General features: G+C 36.5%; 1 protein-coding gene across 1 annotated transcript in view; it reads right to left on the reverse strand.

Annotated features, from left to right (window-relative positions):
* LOC107596552 (partitioning defective 3 homolog B-like) overlaps positions 1–11,911 on the reverse strand; it is a gene marked incomplete at its 5' end in the record, with an annotated part of 104,698 nt that overhangs the window by 78,015 nt on the left and 14,772 nt on the right. Inside the window, one exon of the mRNA XM_016287306.1 lies at positions 1,193–1,378. Within this exon, the coding sequence (XP_016142792.1) occupies positions 1,193–1,378 (186 nt within the window). The remainder of the gene's footprint in view (positions 1–1,192; positions 1,379–11,911) is intronic.

Genomic DNA, 11,911 nt, shown 5'->3' on the forward strand with positions numbered 1-11,911 from the left:
AATGTTGAGCTCTGCTCTGATTGGCTGTTTCACAGTGCGGCTCATTTCAGTAGCTCACACAGCAGGAAGGAAACAAAGGGAAAATATATATTTCAATACTTTCTCTCGCAGTTATATCGTTGGGTAATTATACTGTATATAAAATGCGGACAATCAGGGAGCCGCTATTAATATGCAGGGCATTGAAACAGTTTTCGAATGCACAATCTCGTTTTACTTTCACTTTTGAGATTTGCGATCGCATGTGCTCTGTGTAAACTACAGCGGCAGTACTTACCACACATTTTACAAGATCAGATGCTAGTCAGTGGTGCTCAGGATCTGTAAATCATTCGCCATCCTCCTCAGTTATCTCTCCTTACTCTGTTTATGTGGTAAGTGAATCTTATGTACTGTAATGTAACAGGCTACCGCTAGCATGCAGCTAATCATGTCCCTTTAGTGGCTCTTGTTGTTTTATTAGAATGCGTGTTATTTGCTTTCCGTGCCTTTCTGAATACAGACACCAACCCATCCCTGCACAGCCTAGAACATAACATTTATTTCCATAATCTGCCATTTTCGCTGTTGTCCTCGCTTGTTTCTTCACAATACCTGCAGAATTTCTGATGATTTGGCTGTGCTGGCCTCGAACATGGGTGGATATATACAGATGTTAGGGGCATAACTATTAGTGATCCCCACTGTAACGTCACAGTCGGTGTTATGTTCTGATTCGCCTATTTTTCAGTGGTCTTTTGCATGCACGAGATTTACATAAGAAGGAGGAAACAATGGTGTTTGAGGCTCACGGTATGTCATTTCCATGTACAGAACTGTTATTATTTAACTATGCCAAGATAAATACAGTTTTCCATTCTATGGCACCTTTAAATAATAATCGTTTGCAACAATGCAAAAGTCTTTACTGATCAATTTAAATGATCCTTGCTGAATTAAAAAAAATGCTCAGTGTGGGACCATACTGTTATGTATGTAATGAAATTCAATTAGGGCAACTGTAATGTTTTTTTATGGATCAGTGCTGTTGACAAGTGTCATGAATGTTTTGACATTACCTAATGAAATGAAAGTTGGGGTGGATTTATTGATTGCAGGATTATTGTTTCACAGACAATATTTTATTTCACCAAAAAAGTTCAAATCATTATATAAGTTACAAACACACCCAAATGTATAGGTGATATGCTACCTTAAAAGCTGCTCCTCCGTGGATGATGGACTTGATGAAGATACCCAGGTCCTCGCCGGTCTCACGGGACTTATTACCCTTCAGGCTGACCCCTAACCCAGCTGAGCCCGAATCATTGAGAGGGACCTCAAACATCAGCTGCTCCTTCCCTTCCTCAGACAGTAGCAAGCGGGCCTGCTCCTCTTTCTGATGGGAAAACAACAATGACGGAAGAGAATGAGACGAGGAAGAAGACAGGTCATTCCATTCGAACATAAAAAGCCTACTATTTTAGCAGAGAATAGCTCAACCTTTTCATGCCTCTTTTCTGCCTGTGATGGCAATGGGGTCATTTAGAAACATAATCCATTCTCCATTATGGAGTCCACACACTCAGCTCCCCGCTGCATTCTCCCTCCCGCTTTTCCATATTTCCTTTCTTTTTCTCTTTGTCTGTTCTCTTTCCATAATGACGCTAAAATTACCTGTGCATCTCTTCAGCAAAAGTTTGTTTTAAAATGAATGTTAATAAAAAGGGAGTGGAAAAAATGACATTATTATATCTGCGTGGTAAAAATTATTTTTATGTTGCCACGGGAACAGGCTTTCTTTGCAGAGAAGAATGAAGGAGAGCAAATGAAGGAGAAAATGGGTTTAAAAAAGTCTAAAAGTAGTATGTATTTGATCTATATAATGGCATAATGTCTACTAGAAAGACACAATGAGAGAGAGAGAGAGAGAGAGAGAGATGTTGACACCAAAGTGTTTTAATGGTACAAGTTAAACATCATACTCTTTGTCTGAGCATCCTGATGCACATTCAGTGGGACATATCTTCAAAAACAGGATTGTCCTTGCTTTAAATATTATTTATAATAATTAAATTTTAAAGCACATCCACCACAAAATCACACTTCAGCACCTCTTTTTACTTGATATTGTTCTGAGGTTAAATACTTATTTAAAATCATAGGAAATAGTTTAATAGCTATATGATGTTTTTTTTAAATCAAATCTTTGCATAGCTATGACAGGAAACACTTGAATCTAACAGTGCTTTGGAAAAAAACAGTTAATCTTAAAAAAGAAAACATACACAAACCCAAATAGGAAATAAAGTGGTTATCAAATAAGCATGTCCTATTCTGTGTCCTAAACTTCTGAAACATTGGTGTCTCATATTTTAGAGCAGTCAATGCAATTTGGGAAAGAAATCAATAAAATCTGTATGTTTGTGAAAATACTCTGATATAAGCCCCTTTGTAATCTTTAACATTTTCATAATTAACTAATTTAATTACACATTTTTTCTCAGTAACTAACAGATTACAGTTATATTTATTTTGTAATTAAATAACGTATTTCCGTTACATATAACTAGTTACTCCCCAACACTGTACATACATATAACGTAAACAGATAGTCTTAAAGGTAAAGTAGCAAAAACAGGCTGTTTAATTCAGAGGATGGAAAATGGTTTTGTAAAACAATGTATAATACATTTTGGCAAACATTATAAATGGAATTCAGAGGGGGAGAAAAAAATAAAATGCTATAAAAGCAAAAAAATTCCCTCATCCGACCAGGCACCACATGAGAGACATGTAATGCACAACCAGTAGTGTACAGAATCCCTAGACCTGACAGGAGCCGTGAGAACTGTAAATATTATGAAATATTATTACAGGGATGAACAGGGTTGAGAAGGCTAGCTAAGACGGAGTATGTGTGGGTCAGCAAGGCCTGGTTTATCTCCGTTTACTGTGGGATTGTGGGTTTTGAAAGTATTAGTGTCACGCACTCACAAACACACGCTCGACTCAGCAACTCTGAGGATTTCTGTGAAGACTGCAAAATACCGCTGACCGTGTGTCATCGGCAAAGAGAGGAAAAAAGCAAAGGGTTTAAGGAATTTAACCTTGAGTAGATGGCATAAATGCCCTCAAACTAACTTCCAAATGCCAGAGTGACCGACTTGTACGTGTCAGAACTGTTCAAACATGCAAAACAAAAACCTATTCATGTACCAAAGCCTTTTTCAAACGACCTGAACACACGTGCGAGCTTTATCTGACTAACCAACCAAATGTGTTTGAGTAACTAAACCCAAACGAACGACCGCAAAACCAGCCGTGTGAGGTTCTGAATGAAGACAAAGCTAGTCTATCAGCTGAGGAAATCACAGGGCTAAAGCCTGCTGTGTGTACAGCTAGCAGCGCTCCTGTATGCTAACAGTCGTGATATTTCACAGCCGAGCCCCCTGCCAGGACCCCACTCTAAATCGAAATGCCACATCGCATTTCCTTCAGCCATTTTCGCAGGCTAGAAAGGGTTTATCAGTCAGCATGTACCCCTGTGTGAGACATATGTCTCCAGCTCAAGCCTTTCTCCAATAAGCTTTATTATATCTTCAAAAACAGGATTGTCCTTGCTTTAAATATTATTTATAATAATTAAATTTTAAAGCACATCCACCACAAAATCACACTTCAGCACCTCTTTTTACTTGATATTGTTCTGAGGTTAAATACTTATTTAAAATCATAGGAAATAGTTTAATAGCTATATGATGTTTTTTTTAAATCAAATCTTTGCATAGCTATGACAGGAAACACTTGAATCTAACAGTGCTTTGGAAAAAAACAGTTAATCTTAAAAAAGAAAACATACACAAACCCAAATAGGAAATAAAGTGGTTATCAAATAAGCATGTCCTATTCTGTGTCCTAAACTTCTGAAACATTGGTGTCTCATATTTTAGAGCAGTCAATGCAATTTGGGAAAGAAATCAATAAAATCTGTATGTTTGTGAAAATACTCTGATATAAGCCCCTTTGTAATCTTTAACATTTTCATAATTAACTAATTTAATTACACATTTTTTCTCAGTAACTAACAGATTACAGTTATATTTATTTTGTAATTAAATAACGTATTTCCGTTACATATAACTAGTTACTCCCCAACACTGTACATACATATAACGTAAACAGATAGTCTTAAAGGTAAAGTAGCAAAAACAGGCTGTTTAATTCAGAGGATGGAAAATGGTTTTGTAAAACAATGTATAATACATTTTGGCAAACATTATAAATGGAATTCAGAGGGGGAGAAAAAAATAAAATGCTATAAAAGCAAAAAAATTCCCTCATCCGACCAGGCACCACATGAGAGACATGTAATGCACAACCAGTAGTGTACAGAATCCCTAGACCTGACAGGAGCCGTGAGAACTGTAAATATTATGAAATATTATTACAGGGATGAACAGGGTTGAGAAGGCTAGCTAAGACGGAGTATGTGTGGGTCAGCAAGGCCTGGTTTATCTCCGTTTACTGTGGGATTGTGGGTTTTGAAAGTATTAGTGTCACGCACTCACAAACACACGCTCGACTCAGCAACTCTGAGGATTTCTGTGAAGACTGCAAAATACCGCTGACCGTGTGTCATCGGCAAAGAGAGGAAAAAAGCAAAGGGTTTAAGGAATTTAACCTTGAGTAGATGGCATAAATGCCCTCAAACTAACTTCCAAATGCCAGAGTGACCGACTTGTACGTGTCAGAACTGTTCAAACATGCAAAACAAAAACCTATTCATGTACCAAAGCCTTTTTCAAACGACCTGAACACACGTGCGTGCAAGGGTTTAAAAACAGATGCATGCGCCTTTCAAAAGAAACTTGTGCCAAACCAAAGCGGTAGTTTGGAACAGATATCCACATCAAGGAGTTGCGAAGCCACAGACAAGGAATTGGTCGTTTTTGACCACAACAGTTCTGAAAATGCAGACATGGGAGGATTGTGGGAATGTATTGCAAAATCTAAAGGAAATTCCTTGCCAATCAACTGATCACATCCATTGACAAGGTTCTACAAACAGAAGATGACAATTCTATGTGCAGGTCAATGACATGACTGTTTTGGATCTATTAACTCTTTCCCCATTTTCCGTCATTTGTGAGACAATGCTTCCCTGCCACTGGTGTTTGGTAGGAGGTGCTATTACGCATCTTTTGAAAGAGTACTGAACGTCTTGATCAAAACACGGCAAAGAAGAAACAGAAACAAGCGATTTCATATGTAAGCAGATGTAAAATAATGCAATCATCAAGCATATCAATCAAAACTGCCTAATGTTACCAAATGAAATGACGATCCAGGAAGTGGTATAGGACCGTGCAAGCTTTGGATGTGTTGATGGAAGAGATCTATTCCATCTATGTTTTGATCATTGTTCTGAATCTGATCCAGACGTAGTTAGATATTCATAACAACAACATTTTCTGGGTGCCATTAAACTTGATCAAAAATGCTGGCAGTGGCTGGCAACTTAAAAAAAATTATAATAATACATCGCTGGTAGGGAAAGAATTCATTTATTAAAATGCATTAAATTCATTATGTTTATTCATTTATTAACTTTATTTACAAATTTTGATAATTAAAAACTGTAATAGTATCTCAGTGATACTAAAATAACACCAATTTATTGCAGGCATCACTCTTATGTAATTGACCCAAATATACTGTATGTATTAAGAAAATCCAGCCCTATATCTGCCACAAACTAAAATAATCACAACCTTAGCTTCCCTTCATCTTACACAGATTCTGGCTGCCAACAGCTGTTTTTCAACGTATGCAAGTTCAGTATTTGCCAGATTTTGATGCTCTACTGTCAATCCCACAATCCCGAGCAAGCCTGTCGTTCCCATACAGAATTGGAAACACACGCTCATGCTACACCTACCTCACACCAATGAACATGTAGGGTTAGCCAACCTCATCACTTCCTACTGAGAATGTCCATGTATCAATCCCCTTAATGGGCTACAAGACTCAGCAGTCGTCGTCCTCAGCCAGCCACAGGAATGCTGACATGCCCTTATTCATCAGTCTGAGCCGACTGCTGCTTCTAATGACCGAGTGAGAGCAAGACACCGTCCCACCGGTTTATCTAAGCTTTGAGATCAAGGAAAATAAATGCACAAACACACAAATTCTGTTCCAAAACCTTGATCTGAAGCGACCGATTTGAACACCACACAAATACTGTTCCTCACTGGAAAGACTCAGCTAACATTCACAGTTGATACCAAGGTATCAAAGGTCAGGTGTTAGCATGTTGCTAAACTAAAAATTCTACATTTTGCTGAACCTGCCTAGGCAAAAAGGTCCAATTTCTATTGTTAATAGTGTAACAATGTATGAAGCACAGCTCACAGTCGCTTTCAAACCAAGTTGCTTTCTGTTGGTCAACGTGTGTCCAACTTGAACTTGTTGCAAAATCTGTGTGGGAAAATATTTTGCACTTTTCCAGATGGTGTGGACCTCTATTGAAATAAATTGATTTTGCATGCCAAAATTACCAGAACGGTGATAAATGTGACTGAACCTTAACAGAGATCTTTCCAACCATGTGGTACTTGGAAAGACAACAGAATGCATGCAGGTAAAGCATTCAATCACAATAACAATCAATATGTCTCAAATTGCATAAACATTTAGAATTCTGCATTAATAAAACTCTGCAAACATTCTGCTGCAAACATTTAATCTTACAATGTTTTTGCCATTGGCTGTTACATCAGCCTCTTTATAGATATTGTACAACTGATACCTGATACTGAACTGGGTGATAGTACACAATTGTCGAGCTTGGGTGATATTTCAATCTCACTTTTGTTAAACGTCCCTTCTGGATTTTCTTTTCCAAATAAATTTGCCGTTAGGTCTTTCTTGTGGAAAGTTTCTGCATGACTGCCCCCACAACTGTCAAAACTTCTCATTAAGTCTCATTAAAGTCTGAGAGTCAGTTTTACACCGACAGTACCAAATGAGCTTAGTTAAAAAAAATTTATTGCAGGAATAATGACCCCTCTAGCAATATTAATGATAATGCTAAATGTTACCCATTATAATATAAACTACCAGGAACATTTCTTTGGTGTTAATAACAGGATACACTTGAGAAACACAGCTCTAATATGTAACCCAATATGTCAGCTGCTTCTTTTTTTAAACATCAGCTTGGAAAAGAATTCTCATCTGGAGTGCATCAGTGATGCCTAGAATGCTGTCTAGGTAGGCAGCTCTCTAGAGTTTATAACAGACTCCCAACACTTGTGTATTTATGCAAGGCATACCAGTGGTAACAATGCCAAATGGATAATTTGTACCTCCTTGAAATGAGGAAAATCTAGCAAAAGGAAACCCCAGGGTCATGGTGCTTGTTCCATCCACTTCCTCTTGATTTAACCCATGGAAGGGGAAAGGAAGGATGAGGAAGAGGAAATGTGGTAGCAAAGCCATCGTCCTTCACTGTTAGCCTATCTGTCATTGATCCGCTCAAATCCCCCCCCTTGGTTTGCCCATAGGGTCTCAGGAAATCAAGACTCAAGGCCAGAGAAAGAGTCTGTGACAGACAGTTAATGCAGCAAACACACACTGAGCTTTAATGGTCACTTTAGCTTCTTTAGTGTTGAACAGACTGAAAAGACAAAAAACAGGCGTTTTATCAGAGTGTGGTAACAGGAAGGAACAAAGAGAGACTGTTAAAGAGGGAGTGAGAGAGACACTCCTGGACAATCAATGATGCGATGTTAAACAAGAGCTGAATAGTTTCTCTTGATGTTCTTGCCATGTAAAAATACACCAAGTAAACATTTTGCTCAAATAGTGCTGAGGGCCTGTAGCTGTGACGCATTATTAAGATATGATTCAAGTTGCACTTAAATCACTAAAAATAAACTTAAGACTCGTTAGCAAGATTTGACCTGGATTAGAAATTACAGACTCGGAGAATAGTGAGCTTGTTATGATTAATGAATAAACTAGTAGTGGATGATACTGACTTTTTTATGGTAATAATTTATTAGACAGAACTTAATTTATTCATTAATTTATTAGACATAACTGTTAAACAGAAACAGTGTACTAATGAAGGAGAACAGGAGATCTGACGCTCAGTAGCTGACATTCTGTTAAAATAAAAGTCTGACACATTAGCCGATGCTAATAATGAAAATAAAAAAAATAGCAAATATCTGGCGATATATCGGCTCTGGTGATATATATTTGTCTACTATCACTACTACAATTATGACTACTACTACTAATAATAACAATAATAACTATCACAATGATGATTATTATTACTTTCACATCTCCTGACAACTAGGTGGCGCTGTGCTGAAACTGTGCAGGTGCCCCCAGGGGTAACACTTTACAATAAGGTCTCATTTAATAACATTAGTTAACACATTAACTAACAATGAAAGATATCCAAGATATTTTACAGCATTTATTCATTTTTGTTATTGTTAGTTAATAAAAACCTTCATGTTTATATCAGTTCACAGTACATTAATGTTAACAGATACAACTTTTGCTCAGTAGCTGACATTCTGTTAAAATAAAAGTCTGACACATTAGCCGATGCTAATAATGAAAATAAAAAAAATAGCAAATATCTGGCGATATATCGGCTCTGGTGATATATATATTTGTCTACTATCACTACTACAATTATGACTACTACTACTAATAATAACAATAATAACTATCACAATGATGATTATTATTACTTTCACATCTCCTGACAACTAGGTGGCGCTGTGCTGAAACTGTGCAGGTGCCCCCAGGGGTAACACTTTACAATAAGGTCTCATTTAATAACATTAGTTAACACATTAACTAACAATGAAAGATATCCAAGATATTTTACAGCATTTATTCATTTTTGTTATTGTTAGTTAATAAAACCTTCATGTTTATATCAGTTCACAGTACATTAATGTTAACAGATACAACTTTAAATTTTAATAATGTATTAGTAAGTTTTTAACTTAATATTGACTAAGATGAATAAATGTTTTATAAATATTGTTCATGTTAACTAACATTGTAAACCTTATTGTAAAGTGTTACCCCCTCAGGTCATGGTTGTTATTACACACACCAAATTTGGTTTGAATATGCTAAAATGTTGCGTAAATATAGCCTCACATCCTTTTTGGCATGCTCGTTGTCAAAAGCGTTATTCGAGAATGGTTTGACTAATCAACGTCAATTCCATTACTTTTCGTCAGCATGGTCTGAAAATGATTTTGGTGATAAGACAAACTGTCTAGGACAAGTTTGAAAAAAAGTAGGTTTGTTGGATAATTCAAAATTGTGAAAAATCTTGACCCATTACATTTAAGTATGCATTTGACTCGGCATGAGCTAAGGAATCGGAGGAAAAAGAACATATGGTTCAAACGCAATTAGCATAAAAATGAGTGCAACTGAGCTGTTGGTGGCATTAGAGGGTTTGAATTAGAGACTTCAAACACACTATGGTTAATGTTGAGACTGTCCTCTATCTGTGTCCCAAAGCAACAGCAGAAAAAGAAGACACATGAGGAGGAAAAGAAGACTACTAATAATGAGTCGCAGTCATGCTTCAGACCACTGCGTACTAACTAATCAGTGGCAACGATGCAGTTCAACACAGCATGCATGAGAGCCGTAATTGAACAGTGAGAGGCCTAATTCACCAGAGAATTTACTAGAACTATGTGTGAACAAGTGTGAATTGGCCTTAATATGGTGAAAATAGACATTTATTCTCATCATTTACCACAACACAAAGGGAAATGTGGAAATTATGTATGAGGAAATTATATGGAAAATATGCATGAAATATGCCCACAAAGTAATAAATAACATTTGGACTGATGGAGTGCAATTACATTAGAAATTATAATTGCTAAAAAGTAGGGCTTGGCAATTTTTTCCAATTTTATTTATTAATTAGAATTTAATGTTTTACCATATTTGATTTTTTTAAAAACTGAGGAATCACAATTTTGAATAGAAATATTACCAAATGTTAGAATTAAACATTTTGACAATATGCCTATGATAACAGTAAAGAGAAAAAAATAATACAACCGCATGTCGGCGCACGTGATTACTGTGAAGGACCATAAGTAGAATATATCGCTAGGTGTCATTCACACAGAATGCGCTTTTGTGTTGACAAAGATGCGACGCAGGCACTCCTGTTAACAAAAGTTGGTTTTCACGAGACTCAACAGCGCATGCGCAGCACTGAACTCATACGTCATCCGCCCGGAACTGCTTCTGTGTACAACTGTTGGCGCAAGCTAGATTAAAGTGATTATTACGTTTTGAATATGGATATTTTCTTACAAAAATGCATCGATTCGCTACAGGAGGTCTTTGTTCATCCCCCGGAGCCGTGTGAGGCACTTTTTTTTTGTTTTACTTCTTTTGGACTGATGCATGCAACACCCGCTGAGTGGCATTGAACAGCTTGAAAGATCAAAGACAATTTTTAATATCACTCCGACTGGATTCATCTGAAAGAAGAGTCATATACACCTAGGATGACTTGAGGGTGAGTAATTTATGGACTAATTTTCATTTTTGGGTGAACTAACCCTATAATGGAAAATTAGTAGCTAAAACTCCTGCCAGTTTGCACTACAACACCTATTTTAAACCACAGCGTCATGGGACTTTGAAGTCTAAATTAAACCTATAAGTAAAAACTATAAAAACTATAAAATTGTAAAATATTATTATAATTTAAAATTAACTGTTAAAAAAACTGTTCACAAGCAACCCAAACTGAATATATGGGTATGTTTTGTATATATTTTACATTAAAATAGAAAACAGTTATTGAAATTTCACAATAGTACTGTTTAATCTGTGTTTTAATTAAATAAATGCATCCTTGGGGTGAATTAGACTTCTTTCAAAAACATTAAAAAATCTTAGCCTCAAACTCTTGAATGCTACAGTAGGTGTATTAAACCATAGCAAATAAGATGCATTAAAATTGTGAAAATGAACATCTATTTGACAGTATTTACTTAAAACGGACTAAAACATTTTAATATTAGTAGTCTGCATACACATCTAATAGATATTTTGGCGACATATTTGTGCTATCAGGTTTCCGTTTTTCTTTTCAGTTAATATTCCAAAAGAATCAATCATTCAGATTTTAAAACAAAGTGCTGCAAAAAAATTATTTGGAGATCTCGACAAAGATCTAAAATCTGTAATGCCTCAAACTTCGAAAAAATTGTGGAAAAAAACAGAAGAGAGACATTAGCCTGTCTCTATAAAGCTCCTCATATACAGGTGCATCTCAATAAATTAGAATGTCGTGGAAAAGTTCATTTATTTCAGTAATTCAACTCAAATTGTGAAACTCGTGTATTAAATAAATTCAATGCACACAGACTGAACTGTACACAGGGGTGGGCCTGTCTGAGGCCTGTCAGGGACAGTCGGGCTGATAAAGGCCACCCTTGTGCGAGACTGAGATAAGAGCCGCATGGGTCCATGTACTTGGTGGCCAACGGATTTTCCTTTTGAAATTAGAAAACCGAAATCGGGAATGGAGCGTTCACTCGTTTTATGAAAAATGAGAAAACGGCTCCTTTTTCGTGTTTTTTTTTCCCAAGAAACAAAATTCAGCTTAATTTTTTGTTTTTCGTTCAGGAGTAGAAAAATTTATAAACAACTTGAGTATTCGATTTCTACACACGGGCAGGAATTAAACGCCGCTTTCTGCTGATTGGTCAGCCGAAAATCAAACCATGCCGTCATCAGTTCTTCCGCAGTTCTGCGTGGCATAGTCCTCCACTGCTGCAGGTGTACGGATTCTTGATGTTGTAGCCAATTTAGCTCACAACAGGAAATATGAATAATTAACCAT

The sequence above is a fragment of the Sinocyclocheilus grahami genome, unplaced genomic scaffold (genome assembly GCF_001515645.1).
Source record: "Sinocyclocheilus grahami isolate Dianchi unplaced genomic scaffold, SAMN03320097.WGS_v1.1 scaffold220.1, whole genome shotgun sequence".
In the NCBI taxonomy this organism is placed as follows: domain Eukaryota; kingdom Metazoa; phylum Chordata; class Actinopteri; order Cypriniformes; family Cyprinidae; genus Sinocyclocheilus; species Sinocyclocheilus grahami.